This window comes from Trichosurus vulpecula, chromosome 6 (genome assembly GCF_011100635.1).
Source record: "Trichosurus vulpecula isolate mTriVul1 chromosome 6, mTriVul1.pri, whole genome shotgun sequence".
In the NCBI taxonomy this organism is placed as follows: domain Eukaryota; kingdom Metazoa; phylum Chordata; class Mammalia; order Diprotodontia; family Phalangeridae; genus Trichosurus; species Trichosurus vulpecula.
Window position 1 is genome coordinate 225583757 of NC_050578.1, and position 12527 is coordinate 225596283.

The following is a 12527-nucleotide window of genomic DNA, read 5'->3' on the forward strand; positions in this document are numbered from 1 at the left end:
CCTTACTGATCCTCACACAGAGCACTGCATCTCCTTACTCTGATCATTTCCATTGCTCGTTTTCAATGTTTCCAGTGCTTTCCCCTCTTCATCTCTGGTTCCTGGCTTCCCTGACTTCCTTGAGGTTCCAGTTAAAATCTCACTTTCTGCAAGAGGATTTTCCCGATCCATTAATTCCAGTCCCTTCCCTCTAAGATTATCTCAAATTTATCTTGTATGAATTTTGTGTATTGAAAGCTGTTTGCATGTTGTCTCTCCTGTTGGTCTGTGAGCTCCTTGAGAGCAGGACTGTTATTTGTTTTTTGTTTGGTTGGTTTTTTTGTATCCTCAGTGCTTAACACAGTGCCTGGCACATAGTAGGTGTTTAATGCTAGATGACTGATTGGCTGACTTACTGAACATGACAGAATAAATTGACGCCCTAACAGCTACCAAGATTATCTTAAAGATAACACTGCTAACAAAATTAAGTTTGGTGGATTTGTTTTTATAATTATTTAAACCATGTCATATCATTCTCAATACTTGGAAGCCAGTAATAAGGAAGAAAAATGAGTCTCTGTGCTTTAAAAAAAATGCTTAGTGTCATATATCCTTCCAGTTCCTAAGGTAACACACTTTGAATGAACATGGAGTCATTTCACTGCTACATTATTCTCTAGGCACAGTTTAAGTCCTTGATTGGATTAAATGATTTAAGAACAGAAATCGGGAGCACTGGTAACCCTAGACCGATTTAAAGTTTAATGTGTGGTTAGATTACAAAGGTCAAGGTCATTGGCCTTTTCTCTGCCAGACTATATCTCATGGGGGCTAATCTTCATTCAATTCCACAAATGTAGCATTCAGAACTAATGTTGGTGTTGGCGGTCAACAAATATGTTTCTTCCATGACAAAATATTTTTTCATTATGTTGCTCACTCAAAAAAAATCACTCCACTATCTTACCTTTATAACATACTTCTCTTATGTTGCACTGTAAGCTCAAATATTTATATTCTCCAAGATCTAGCCACTTAAGTATTTACATTGTCAGGGAAGAGTGTGACCTCTAGTGGAAATTGAAGTAATTACTAAGTAGTCTGTACAGTGTCTTGTTGGCCAGCCCTATTGTTGACATACATATGTAAAATTTTCAATGATCACTTACTAAAAACTATATGATGCTCAGCTATACTATGGAGGAGACACAAAGATTATATATGAGATATTGTCTCTGATCTCTTAATAGCTTACATTCCACTAGAAGGAAAATCATTAACAGATCTTATTGGTATAGGTCATGCATCTTTGCTCTGGACCACTAGCTTTCCCCCTTTCCCTTGAGTTTCTAGAGCCTCCTCAAAGCTCTTCTGATCCTCAGAGTAATTTGCATGGGCTAGTCCTAGCCACAAGATGGAGAAAAATAGCGGGGATCATGATGGGAGATGGAAAGGCAAATGGAAAGCTACACTATTAATTTTCCCAGACAACTCTTCCCCAAATATTTCAGTGGGAGACAGCTGTTCAAACACTAGGGTAGGGAAAGGGGAAGGGATGTCAGCAGCCCTAACTCAGCAAGAAGTGAGGGTTAAGAGAGCTAGCTGTGATAAGTATATAGGGAGTTATTCATTACTGCCTAAGAGGGTACTTTCAAGGGTAGGATGGGGATGGAGGTTCAGATGTATTAACCAGGTCAAAGACAGGTAGACACTATCTTATTATAGACAGCACTTATTGCAAGAGAGTTGTAACAACTCCAACAGGAAAAGAGAGAAAGCATAAAATAGATAGCAGTGACCAAGGCAGCAACAGAAGTCATAGAATGAAGAGTAGCAATTGTGAGCACAGCAAGATAGGGCAGGTACTTTTTGGGAAGAAGAGCTAATGCCTGATGGAAGACATGTCAGTCTTAGTAGATATGTGCTAAGAGGAGTCAGGCCAGGCTCATTTATTTCTGCTGCCCACCCCATCCTCCCCAGTACTTGCAGATTAGGGGACCCAAAGGTGTATGAACAAGAGGTGTAAGCCATGTAGGGGCCTCTGGATTGTCTCTCAATCTAAGACAGTGAGTTGACCTAGGGGTTGATTAACATATAGATCAGAGACACAGAAAACCCAACCCCAGAGGACAATCTACGCCAACAAGGAGTAGATTGGGGAGCCCAAGCTAGCTATGGCTAGAGCTGTGCAGAGCTACATAGGTTGTGCTATAGGTGCTCTGTGAAGACACAGATATGCCAGGGCTAGGAAGATGCAGAGACCCTAAAAGAGGTGAGTAGATAAACAGAAGTACTAAATCTACAGCTTCTATAAAACCTACAAATCCCTTTTACAGTGCCCCGTTTTCAAGGACTGTGCAGAACCTTCAGTATAAGAAATAGGTATCATGAAGAGGGGCTCATCCTATTGTTTTGCTAAGGTCTAAAACAGAAGTTCCTTCTGTGTTCATTCATGCTTTAAATAAAATCATTCTATGTTTGATGCCTTTGTTAACCTGGGTTCTTACAGAAGCACTGAGGGTTCTTTATGGAGAAGCAAAACCAGCCAGACTCTAGTAGTCATAGGGAAAACACTGAATGGGGGATAAGAGACATAAAGATTATTATTGGTGAACTTCTCTCCACAAAACTCCTCCAAGCAAATCTTAAAAAATGGACAAGACCAAATCCTCATAAAGAAATCCAGAAAAAGTCACAGAGAATCACCTATTCAACCCATTCAGCACAGAGAGACAAGACTGTGGAGACAAGGTCTGTGGACACTGAGAACAGGTAGGGTCAGGAGCATGCCATGCACAGAGCATTCCAGAGCTCTGTGAACAGAAAAAGGCTCTGTGTACAGAGAAGGGCACTGTATAAGGACAGGAAGATCTCTAAGACCCATAAGAGGGCACCATGAGATCCACACAGGGGAACTGCAACATGGACAGGTGTCAACTAACAGCTTTGTCTCCCACTTGTTGTGATGGAATACTATTGTCCCATAAAAAATGATGAGAGGGATGATTTCAGAAAAACCTGGAAAGACTTACACGAATTGATGCAAAGTGAAATGAGCAGAAACAAGAACACATCGTACTCAGTGTGATCAACTTAGCTATTCAGATCAATACAATGATCAAAGACTTCCAAAGGACCCATGATTAAAAATGCTATCTACTTTCTGAGAGAGATCCAATGACCTCTGAGTGCAAAGTAAGACATACTTTTTTTTGCTTTATGTTTCTTGCTTTTTATTGTTTTGTTTTTACAACAGTGCTAAAATAGAAATGTTTTTCATGACTTTATGTATATAAATATCATATTATTTGCCTTCTCAAAGGATGGGAGAGGGGTGGGTGAGAAGGAGATAATTTGGAACTCAAAATCTTTAAATATGAATGTTAAAATAAAATTTAAAATTAAATGAAAAATACATCGGAGCACTTGAGGGGAAAAAGGAAAAGAAAGGAAAGGGAAGAATTAAAAAATAAATTAATAGCTTGGCATAAGAGGCACAAAACCTTGCCCAAGCAACAAGATCCCTGATCCAGTTTGGTATAATTAGAATTAACCAAATGGAAACCAATGAATCCATGAGGCTACAAGAAATATTAAAACAAAACCAAAAGACTGAAAAAAATACAAGAAATGTAAAGCATTTCATAACAAAAACAACTGATCTGGAAAACATATCAAGGAGAGAGAATTTAAGAATCATTGGTCTACCTGAAAAGCCATGACCAAAAAAAATGGCATATTTCAAGAAATCAAAAAAAGAAAACTGCCCATATCCCTTAGAATCAGAGAGCAAATTGCAAATAGAAGGAATCTTTTAGTCACCTCCTGAAAGGAATCCCCAAATTAAAAACTCTTGGAAACTTCATTGCCAAAATGCATAACTTCTGGGTAAAAGAAAATTTACTGCAAGCAATCAAAAGCAAGAAGACAAAATCAGAATCACACATGATTTTAAAGTTATCACTATAAAGAAACAGAGAACAATATTCAAGTAGGCAAAGGTTATAGGCTTATAGCCAACAATTGATTACCCAACAAAAGAGTATAATACTACAGAGGGAAAGGGGGATCTTTAATGAAATAGAAGACAAGCATTCTTGATTTAAAAAAAAAGACCAGAAATGCATAGAAACTTTTAAATAGAAACATAGGAGTAAAGAGAAACATAAAAATCTAAACATGAATAAACAATGATAAAAGATTAAATAAGGATAAATTGTTTACATTCTAACATGAGGAAATGATACATGTATCCTCACTAAAGCCTTACATCATCAGGGATCATAGTAGGAGTCTAATTAGACAAGGCCTGGGAGTGGTTCTGTAAGTCTTGATGATCTTAAGAATGGAAAGTGAAAGGAAAAGGAATACATTTGGGGGAAGTGCGGGGGAGCAGGGGGCAAGGGAATTGTAGAGTTGGGGAAATTAGCTCATATAAGCAGGGTACATAAGTAGATATCTATACAACCAAGGAGGAAGGGATAGAGGGTGCAGCTGACACTTCAACCTCACTTTCATCTAAATGGTTCAAAGTTAAGAATACACATAAACACATACAGAGTTAGATATAGAACTATATTTCACTCAACATGGAAACAGGAAGGAAAGTAGAGAAGGAGGATTACGAATTAGAAGATAGATTAAGGGAGGGATTAGTCTTAAGGAAAATGAACTCTAGGGCTGTGCAAAAATATTTATAGCTTTTTTGAGGTGGCAAAGAAGGGGAATATTAAGGGGAGGGTACATAAATTGGGGATGTGATGGAATTATGAGGGAGAGAGTTTCAGAGAAACCCAAGAAGACTTGTATGAAATGATGCAGAGTAAAGTGAAGAGAACCGGGAGAACAATTTTTACAATGGCTACAATGTGGTAAAGGCAAACAACTTTGAAAGAATTAGGAACTCTTATCAATGATTGCAGAGAACCAATGATTAAATATGCTACCCACCTCCTGACAGAGAGCTGAGGTATTCAGAGCGCGTAATGAGACAGATTTTTTTTTTGGACAGAGCCAAAGTGGAAATTTGTTTTAACTATACACATTTGTAATGAGTTTTGGTTTGCTGTTATGTTTTGTTTTGTTTTTTGTTCCCAGTTGGGGAATCAGTTAGGGTAGGAGGATGAGAAAGTAATAAAGATTATTAATGAGAGATCTATTAAATCAAGATTGAGCCTGGACCTATTGACCTATTGGGTCAGAGGTCAGGGCCTGAAAAATAGGTTGTTCTAAAATACACAATGTTGCATGTCACATGTCACGCATTTTACAGAGCATTAATCAATAACAAACTGTGCATTAAAATTTGAGGGGAGAAAGGGAGTTACTAGTGCTAGGAGAATCAGGGAGGCTTCAGGAAGGAGGTATCATCTGAGTTATTTAAAGAATGTTCATAGGTTTATAATTTAGATCATGTTAACAAAAAACAACTAAGAAAAATATTTAAAATCCATGTTAAATAGAATTTTAAAATTGATGTAAGAATTAACTTTCCTCTAAGTACTATGGTAGTACAATGAATAAGCAAACACTGAAGTGCCTACTATGTGCCAGGCACTGTACTAAGAAAAAAGTCACTGGTCTTAAGGGACTCACATTCTAATGATAGAGAAAACATGTAAATAAATAGTTACATCCAAGATACATACAAAGGTGGTAGAAGATAACCTGAGAGAGAGGTTTTATTACCTGGGAAACTGGGGAAATGCTCCTGCAGAAGGAGGCATTTGAGCTCAGTTTTGAAGGAAGCCAAGGATCCTAAGAGGCAGATGTGAGGAGGAAAAGCATTCCAGGCATGGAGGACACTGGTACAAGAGTGAAAAGATGGGAAAAATGAGTGTCATGTACAAGGAACAGTAAGTAGATTAGTATGGACAGATTATAGAGTGCACAGAGAGGAGTGAAATCTAAGAAGCCTGGAAAAGTAAAAAGTGTCCATGTTGTGAAGGGCTTTAAATGCCAAACCCAGGACTTTATACTAAATTCTGGGAAGTTATAAGAGGGAGCCATTGGATTTATTGAAGTGGGAGGTGATATGGTCAGATCTGTAGGAAAATCACTTTGTATGGAGAATGGATTGGAATGAGGAGAGATAGAAAAACCAATTAGGAGGCTATTGATATAATCTAGCAAAGAGGTGATGAGAGCCCAAACTACAGTGGGGACTGTGTGATTGGAGAGGGGAAAGCACATGACAGAAAATCCAGAGACCTCAGCATCTAGAGAACTCAGCCACTTACTAGCTGGGGGAACCATGCCATGTCAAATCATTCAGCCTCCTTGAGTATCTGTTTCCTCACCTATAAAATTTTGTTAATAATAATTGCATTGACCTGCATCATCAAACTTTTGTGAGGAACATGCTTTACAAACCTTAAAGCATTTTAGAAATATGAGTTTTTGCTATACTTTTTGGTAATTCCCACAAAGGACACAGAAGGCACTCACTTGTTCATTGAAATGTATACTCTCTAAGAAATCAATGAGGTCATTCCTCCCCTCCTTTTGAAGGATTCCCAGGTTCTTCTTATGATCTCTGAAATCCTTTCCAGCTCTAACAATCTAATGTAACAGAAGTGTTCCTCTACCTTCTATCATTCCAAATTACAATTAAACAACTATGGCTATATGACATAAAAGCCATCATGTGTTATAATAAAAAGAGCACTGGACTCACTGGTCTTGGAATCAAAGACTCTGAACCCCAATTTCAGTCATGTGTCATTGGTTAAATCACTTAATAAGTCACTTAATAAGTCTCTTTAGTCCTCAGTTTCTTTAGCCGTAAAATATCCTTGGAACTATCTACCTCACGAGGGGATGACAATGAAATGGAATATTGTAAATGAAAATGCTTTCTCAACCCATACAGATTTCAGTTATTGTTATGATGATCATAATAGCAATAATAAAATAATCTCAAGAAGGGTCAGCTAGATTTAATGAAAATGTCTCACAGTAGTAATCTTCCATTGACCCACTGAAATACCAACTTCAAAAAACAGATTTAAATCCAAAAGTACTGTCTTCTGAACATATCAAATTGAAATTAAAAGTTGCAATTGAGCTTTTTAATATAAATGTGGACCATTAAAATGTAATTAAAGCTCTAAAATCTTCATAATCTTTTGTGTATTTACTGCAAATCAATATATCAGATGATATAACTTCAACTATAAGTTGAAGATAATGTATTAAGTGCATGAAATCACAACTCAGAAATACTACTAAAATGGATATTGCAATATGGTTTGGTAAATTCTGGAAAACATCATATTCTAATGTTGCTCCTTCCACTATTAAAAGTCACTGAGAAATCACTTTTCATGCTAGCCACAAAAAATTAGAGCTATTTGAAGTTTTGTTAAAAAAAAACTTTGAATTTATCTGAAAATAAAAATTCACTAAAGCTGTGTGATTACGACCTTTGGTAAGTCACCAAATCCAACACTTTAAAAACAATCTTGCTGAGTATTTCTCTACATTCCTGTCTGAGAAATGCCCTGTAGCAGCAAGAAGGATCAATTGTGACACTATCAAGGAGAAATCTGAGTCCTGACATCATTCTTCGCAGACAGACCTTAATCAATGAAATCTCTTATTACCTTCTCAATTTTCTTGCTGTAAATCAACACATTGTTCAAGTTTGATGCCGTGTAACAGCACAGTTCTGCAATAGACAACAAAGTTGTCACGCATGTTACATACCAAATTATTTTTTTAAAAACTCATGTAAAAGGACTTGCCTCAGTATTTTTTCAGTCCCATATGTTTTAGTTCACTTTTAAAACTTCAAATAAATGAATCACTTCTAAAGCCTCTAGCAGAGTCAACATGGTATGGTGAATGGAGGGCTGGGAAGACCTCAGTTCAAATAACACCTCAAATACTTTCTAAGTGTATGACCCTGGGCAAGTTACTTAATTTACCTCTCTGGGTCTATAAAATAAGGAGGTGGGAGTAAATGACTTCTCAAGTCCCTTCCAGCTCCAAGTTTATGATTCCAAACTTTGTTTGTAAATTGTTCTTAAGTCCTATAATTAAAAATTAACTTGCTCTTCTATTAGGCAAAATGCAACATATTCATAGATCTAAAGAATAGAATCTGAACCTTATAGATTCTCCACTCTAGCCCCTTTATTTCAGAGAAGGAAACTGAGGCTTTGAGTTAGGAGGTAAAAAGTCGAGGTCCCACAGATGCTGAGTAGCAGAGCCATAGCAAGAACTCAGTTCCCCTAACTCCTAATACAAGTTTCTTCCCTTTGCACCAAATATTACTAAAATTGGTCTAAAATGAACAAAACAAAACACCACAAAAAAGAAACAAGAAATATGAAAAATCAATTTTCTGCCTTTAATGAGCAAGCTACAGAGCTACTCTGTTACACCTTTGAGCTATAAATGATATAAGAAGCATAGTATGTAGTAAGAGAAAAATTATACTTAAGCAATTAGGTTCTCAACTATATACATAATATTAAAATACTTCAAGGATCCATGACTTCATTAATGTAGACATGCCCTCCACTGATATGGGTTTCAACTTCTCCATTGCCCTACTAGACAATCTTCATGAGTTACTATGGCCACACACACACACACACACACACACACACACACACACAGGCACACACACAAAATCCAACCCTTAGTTACCACTAACCTTTCCAACTTCCTGGGGCCTGCAAGACTTTGTATTCTACTGGCAGGGCACGCAGCTTTCAGAACCCAATACCAGCTGTATGACATTTTAAGGCATCAGATGAGAATAAAACTGACTGATTCCATCAATTATCCAGTTGCTTCGTCTACATGTAATCTACAAACATAATTATAAAGCAAAACAACTCTATAACTCATCATAAATAGTTTACATGACACAATAACAGGTGTTATAATTATAATTTGTTTTTCCTACTAATCCAATGAGGGGAAAGGGATATGATAATACTACCTCCAGATGTACTTTATTTTAATTATTCTCTTTGAAAAATAACTAAACTTTTCACAGCTATCAATAGTAGAAAAATTAATCTATACTTCAGTGTTGCTTTATTTGTTTGGAGGATTACTAATCAGGCAATCTCCCCTATCAAGAAAGTAGCCTAAGCCAGCAAAGAACCACATAAGGCCTCTGAGAAGCTGATTCACAAAAGGCCACAACCTAAGGGAATTCTTTTTAATATCAAATGAGATTATCCTTGTAAAGCACTTAGCACAAGGCCTAGCACAGTTAAAAGTACTATATAAATGTTATTACTATCATTCTGTACTTTAAAGTTTGCAAAGTCTTTCCTCACACTAATCTAGTGTGAACAGTGAGTATTGTTATCCCCTTCTATGTAGGAGTGGTTAAGTGTCTTTCTCGGAGTCATAGTTGGTAAGAGATACAACTGGGACTGGAACACAGGTCTTCTCCCCTCAGTCCTCCCTCCTAAAACAAAAGCATGCATTTTCCTTGATTGCTCCTATTGTATTCCCAAGTTTAGAAGGAGCTTAACGACCGCGACACACAAAATGAGCCATAATGTAGTGGGCATATGAAGTATTCTATGTACCCTTGAAAAGTTCCCCTGGTGGTATAAAATTAAAGAACCAAGAATTTAATCAGCAGACTCTCAAAATAAGGACCCTTCTTCTTTGACTCGCTGAATTATTTGGCACTCCCTCAGCACTAGCAACTACAAGATAGCTTTTCTTCTACCAAGAACCTAAAAAAAGACATACATCCCCTACTGGATCTAATTTCCACATAAGCAGATGAGGTGGCTATACAAGTGGTATGATTCTCCAGAAACCCAAAGGCTCACCTGTCCCCAAAATCCCCAAGACCCATCTGCTATCATTCAATTTTGATTTACCAACGTGCAATACACCAGGAATACAAATCTACCACAAAGCAGACTCAGTAATTCACACTCATTATTTCCATTTCTGTCCAAGCAACAAACCATCGTCTCTTCTCACCAAGTTCCCAGCATCCCATCTGGTCACTTGTGACCATGAAGAATCCAATCAGATGCTCCATCTTATTCTGCCCTTCTTGCAGTGTGACCCAATCAGCTTCTGCCCTACTGCCAACTTCACTTAGCAGGCAACTACATGGGGGAAAGGGGAAAGGAGGATAATGCTACTATTGAGTTTTGGGAGACCACAAGCTTTTGCTCTTTGCTGCAAGCCCACGTTACAAAGCACGGACGGTGATTGGCAGACCTGTGACATTGAGCGTTTCAGCTCTGATCTTCACGGGCATCGTTACATCATCAATCAGCACCGTCTGAATGTAACTGAAATTAAACCAGGCTACTCTATATCTTTAGAGACGTTCTCCATGAATGATGTTTATCTGTTATTGGTGGTGACCAAGATAAAGATATCCCAGTAGATGACTGGTCTCCAACGCCTGCCAGGGCAACTGAAATTCTGATAGAATTCACTCCTTTGAGTTAAAGTTGTTGTTGAACTGCAGATGTTACCTGGAAAGAGCAACGCATTAAGCCAGTATTGGCCATTGGTACCTTAACTGCTACCTAGTCATCCGGAAGAATCTAAGTAGAATACTGTCACAGAATCAGAGAGTTAGAAGAGATGTTGAGAGTCATCTAGTCCAACCCACACATTACTAACAATCCCTTCTACAACAGTTCCAAAAAGCAGTCATCCATCTTCTTCTTACAGACTATCAAGAAACCATTTGCCTCCCTAATAGTACAGCAGCAGCAATTTACAAAACCAACAAATTTTAAATTCCAATTAAACACCAAAAAAGAAATTCAGAAAATCAAAGGAGAACTTAACAAAATTTAAAGCCGAAAAAAACCATTTAGTTAATAAAAGTAGGAGCTGTTTTTAAAAGCAATAAAATAGATGAATTTCCTAAAACTATTAGCAAATTTCATTTTAAAAAGAAAAAAAGAAAACCACATTTCCAGTGTTTAAAAAGTGAATTGAGGCTCCGCTTCCCAGCCCCCGGAGCAGGCGCAGGCGGCGGCGGCGGAGAAGGAGGAGCGGCGGCGAGGCGAGGCCTAGGCGGGCCGCACCGCCAGCATGTCCCTGGTGGCCGAAGCGTTGGTCTCCCAGGTCGCAGCTACAGAACCTTGGCCTGAAGATGCTACACTTTATCAGCAGCTGAAAGGGGAACAAATTTTGCTTTCTGATAATACTTCTTCTCTTGCTGTTCAGGCCTTTTTGCAAATGTGTGAGCTCCCCATCAAAGTGGTTTGTAGAGCAAATGCCGAATACATGTCTCCATCTGGTAAAGTACCTTTTATTCATGTGGGAAATCAAGTCGTATCAGAACTTGGTCCAATAGTCCAATTCGTAAAAGCCAAGGGCCATTCTCTTAGTGATGGGTTGGATGAAGTCCAAAAAGCAGAAGTGAAAGCCTACATGGAATTAGTCAATAATATGCTGTTGACAGCAGAGTTGTATCTTCAGTGGTGTGATGAAACTACAGTAGGGGAGATCGCTCATTCTCGATATGGATTTCCTTATCCATGGCCGCTGAACCACATCTTGGCTTATCAAAAACAATGGGAAGTTAAACACAAGATGAAAGCCATTGGATGGGGGAACAAGACTCTAGGTCAGGTCTTAGAAGATGTAGACCAGTGCTGTCAAGCTCTTTCTCAGAGACTAGGAACACAACCTTATTTCTTCAATAAGCAGCCAACTGAACTTGATGCCCTGGTCTTTGGCCATCTCTTCACCATCCTTACCACTCAGTTGACCAACGATGAACTCTCTGAAAAGGTGAAAAATTACAGCAACCTACTTGCTTTCTGTAGAAGAATTGAACAGAACTACTTTGGAGAAAATGGGAAAGGACGCATCCCCCTCAGGTTGGCCTAGAGAGACTTGTTGGATTAGAAGTCTAAGTCTTAAATTAGGTTCAACTTCATGATTAAAATAGTATCAGAATTTTAAAGATGAACACAGCTTTTAGAAACCTCCATGTGTATAACAGACCCTTTATATGTATTTTGTAGCCAGTGAACATACTAAACAATTCTGAATTGTTCTATTGTATTCCAGATTATGTTTGTTTCCTTGAAACATGTATGTACATAAAAATAAAGCTTTAACTGTGATACAAGTTTCCACCCCCCAAAAAAGTGAATTGAAAACAAATGAATAAAGAAAATTATTAGAAACTATTTTGTCCAATTATATGCCAATAAAACTGAGAATCTAAATTAAATGGATGTGTAGTTATAAAAAATGTGAAATGCCTTGATTAACAGAATGAAATGACTGTATCACAGAAAAAGAAATTGAATAAACCATAAATGAATTCCTGAAGAAAAATCCTCTGGGACCAGATGGATTTACAAGAGGAATTCTATAAAACATTTTAAGAGTAATTCAAATATTATATAAGATGGTTGAAAAATAGTTAAAAAAGGATCCTTTAGGAAGATTCTACACCATGACTAGGTTAGATTTATACCAGAAATGTAGAGTTAGTTAAACTTAAGGAATACCGTAAGTACAATAAACATATAAATCATAAAAAACATATGATTATAATAAAATATACTGGAGGC

The 12527-nt window shown here is 37.5% G+C and overlaps 1 protein-coding gene across 1 annotated transcript; it reads left to right on the top strand.

Annotated features, from left to right (window-relative positions):
- Positions 1–10981: 10981 nt before the first annotated feature.
- LOC118853599 (metaxin-2-like) lies at positions 10982–11881 on the top strand. The gene has a single exon (XM_036763751.1). The coding sequence runs from the start codon at positions 11029–11031 to the stop codon at positions 11830–11832; it is 804 nt and encodes a 267-aa protein (XP_036619646.1). The 5' UTR covers positions 10982–11028; the 3' UTR covers positions 11833–11881.
- Positions 11882–12527: the final 646 nt, after the last annotated feature.

Excerpts from the sequence above, each read along its gene's own strand:
- LOC118853599 (XM_036763751.1), top strand. The coding sequence starts at position 11,029 with ATGTCCCTGGTGGCCGAAGCGTTGGTCTCCCAGGTCGCAGCTACAGAA.